Genomic DNA, 2,881 nt, shown 5'->3' with positions numbered 1-2,881 from the left:
TTGAGAGACGTGAATTTCGAGGTGAAGACGGGAGAATTTGTGGTGATTCAAGGTCCTGTTGGTTGTGGGAAATCTTCTTTGTGTTCTGCGTTGCTTGGAGAAATGGAGAAACGTAAAGGAACGGTGTTTGTGGGCGGGAGTGTGGCATACTATTCGCAACAGCCATGGATCCAGAATATGACATTGAAAGACAATATTTTGTTTGGTCATCAGTTTGACCGAACCAAGTATGAAAAAGTACTGGATGCGTGTGCATTGACTCGTGATCTTGAGTCACTGTCAGCAGGAGATCTCACTGAAATAGGAGAACGTGGAGTGAACTTGTCAGGGGGACAACAAGCTCGAGTTGCGTTGGCTCGGGCGTGTTATAGCAACGCCAGCGTCTTCATTTTGGATTCTCCGCTGTCAGCTGTAGACGCGATCGTGCAGAACGAAATCTTCGAGAAATGTTTGCTCGGACTACTAAAAGATAAAACACTCATATTGGTGACTCATAACCCGGAGATTATCACATCGAAGTTTATCACACGAGCAGTAACAATTGACGAAGCTGGTGCGATTGTGGAGACATACCGGGCAGACAATGAAATGGATTATGAGCCTCTTGTTTCGCCAATAGGAAGAGATACGTATTCTCTTTCGTTCGATAGCGATGCGACTACACAATATAGCCCAAGTGCCGGCACCCCGTCGGGAAATGCAGTCGATGTGGTCGTGCTTGCGTCACCAGGCTATTCTACTCGCAAGAAATCACTGAGTTTTGTAAGTACGAAAGGCAGTGAGAGAGGCAGACTGGTTCAAGACGAAGCGCGGTCGGATGGTCGAGTGTCTCATCATGTTTTTGAGGCCTATTACCATGCAGTAGGAGGCCTACCCGTTGTGTCTGCAATTCTACTCTCTCAAATGTTATGGCAAGTGCTGCAGATCAGCAGTGATTTCTGGTTAAGTCACTGGTCGAATGACGCTGCTACACTCGGAAAATCTGCAGCTAGTACGAGTGCTCACACAGCGTATCGCTTGGGCGTGTACGCCAGTCTTGGGCTACTGGCGGCGTTTATGGTGTTCGGTAGGACCGTCCTCGTCACAATATACGGTATCCGCGCTGCGAGGAACTTGTTCGACCGCATGACGTACTCTTTGATGCATGCACCCATGCGGTTCTTTGATGCGAACCCTATCGGCCGCGTATTAACTCGCTATGGTGGCGACGTAGCTGCAGTGGACGTCCAGATCCCCTTCATGTTCGGTACTCTAGCAGCGAATGTGTTCTCCGTTGGTTGCAGCTTGGCTACAGCTGCATTTTTGATCCGTTGGAAAGGATTTCTGTTGGTTCCAGTGATCGCAGTGTACGTGGCAGTCGGTAGTTTTTACATCTCGCCAGCTCGAGAGCTGCAACGCCTGTCGAAAACCACAATATCTCCAGTTCTCACCCACATGTCGGAATCTGTTGACGGTGTGTCAATAGTTCGAGCCTTTGGACAAGTCCAGCGATTCTACCAGACCAGCAGCGCTAAGCTTGATGCGAACCACAAGATCTGGTACGCACAAGTGTACGTTACGCAATGGTTCTCCCTACGTATCCAGCTTGTCGGCAGTTTATTGTTACTTGTGGTCACATCGTCGCTTGTGCTTCTTCATCGTCAACTGAACGTTGCGATGATCGGCTTAGCGTTCTCGTATTCACTGAAAATTGCCGCTAATCTGGAAGGAATCATTCGCTCAATTACTCGCATCGAGACTGTGATGATCAGTCCAGAGAGAATGCAAGAGTACATTGAGATCGAGCAAGAAGCACCCTTCCGTATCCCTATGATTGATCCACCAGCACATCTGGAGTGGCCCTCAACTGGGTCTATAGTTTTTGATCAGGTTTCGTTCCGATACAAACCGGGAGGCGACTTGGTACTGCGTAACTTGAGCTTTTCCGTCACTGGAAGACAGAAGATTGGAGTCGTTGGACGCACCGGAGCCGGCAAGTCGAGCTTGACTATGGCTTTGTTTCGCATCAGCGAGCTCGCGTCGGGTAAAGTGCTGATCGATGGTGTCGACGTAGCCACTATTGGTCTTAAAACACTACGCGAAAAACTGTCGATCATCCCTCAGCGTCCGGTACTGTTCAAGGGTCCACTACGTGCATACTTGGATCCATTCGACGAGCTCACAGACGATCAATTGTGGAGATCCATTCGAGAAATTGGGCTGCAGGAGCGTATTGCTGAAGACGAGAGGAAGCTCATGATGGTAGTCGAGGAGAACGGCGAGAACTTCAGTGTTGGCGAGCGACAGATGCTGTGTATGGCTCGAACTCTACTACGTCACTCGCATATCGTGATCTTCGACGAGGCCACCGCTGCGATTGACCATGAGACGGACCAAAATCTGCAACGTGTGATACGTACTGCGTTCGCCAAGTCGACGGTGTTGACGATTGCACACCGACTTGATACGATTCTAGACTCGGATCAAATTCTGGTTCTTCATAAAGGTCGCTTGGTCGAATTTGCGTCACCCACGGAGCTGGTGAGTAAAGATCGAGGACACTTCTTTGACCTCATGCGTGAAGGTGGATACCTGGACAAGTCCAAGGAGCAGCAAGGAATCACGATGGCCACGATGGCGAGTATCGCGTAACGCACGCAATTGCTAGCTCATGTGCTCTTCTCATTAAACAGGATTACCGAGTAAATGGTAAATACAGCCTTACCAACAAGCTGCTAGACTCTCGGGCTGTGACAGGCATCGAGCAGCGATGAAGAAACGTGGTGTACGATCACTCAAACGCATCCTACTTCAGCGATGGTGCCTCCAATGGTAGGAGTAGGAATTTGAGGTCGCCTTGGTTGGTAAATCACATAATTTCAGTTCGACCAAAACTGACATA

At 49.3% G+C, this 2,881-nt stretch overlaps 1 protein-coding gene across 1 annotated transcript; it reads left to right on the top strand.

Annotated features, from left to right (window-relative positions):
• Window positions 1–102: 102 nt before the first annotated feature.
• PPTG_06168 (hypothetical protein) lies at window positions 103–2,881 on the top strand (the record flags this gene model as incomplete). The annotated part of the gene is made up of 1 exon (XM_008900057.1): window positions 103–2,881. The coding sequence occupies one exon, from the start codon at window positions 103–105 to the stop codon at window positions 2,629–2,631; it is 2,529 nt and encodes an 842-aa protein (XP_008898305.1). The 3' UTR covers window positions 2,632–2,881.

The sequence above is a fragment of the Phytophthora parasitica genome, assembly GCF_000247585.1.
Source record: "Phytophthora parasitica INRA-310 unplaced genomic scaffold supercont2.9, whole genome shotgun sequence".
Taxonomy (NCBI): Eukaryota; Oomycota; class Peronosporomycetes; order Peronosporales; family Peronosporaceae; genus Phytophthora; species Phytophthora nicotianae.
The sequence above is the reverse complement of the archived record's forward strand: the minus strand, read 5'-3'. Positions and strand labels throughout refer to the sequence as shown.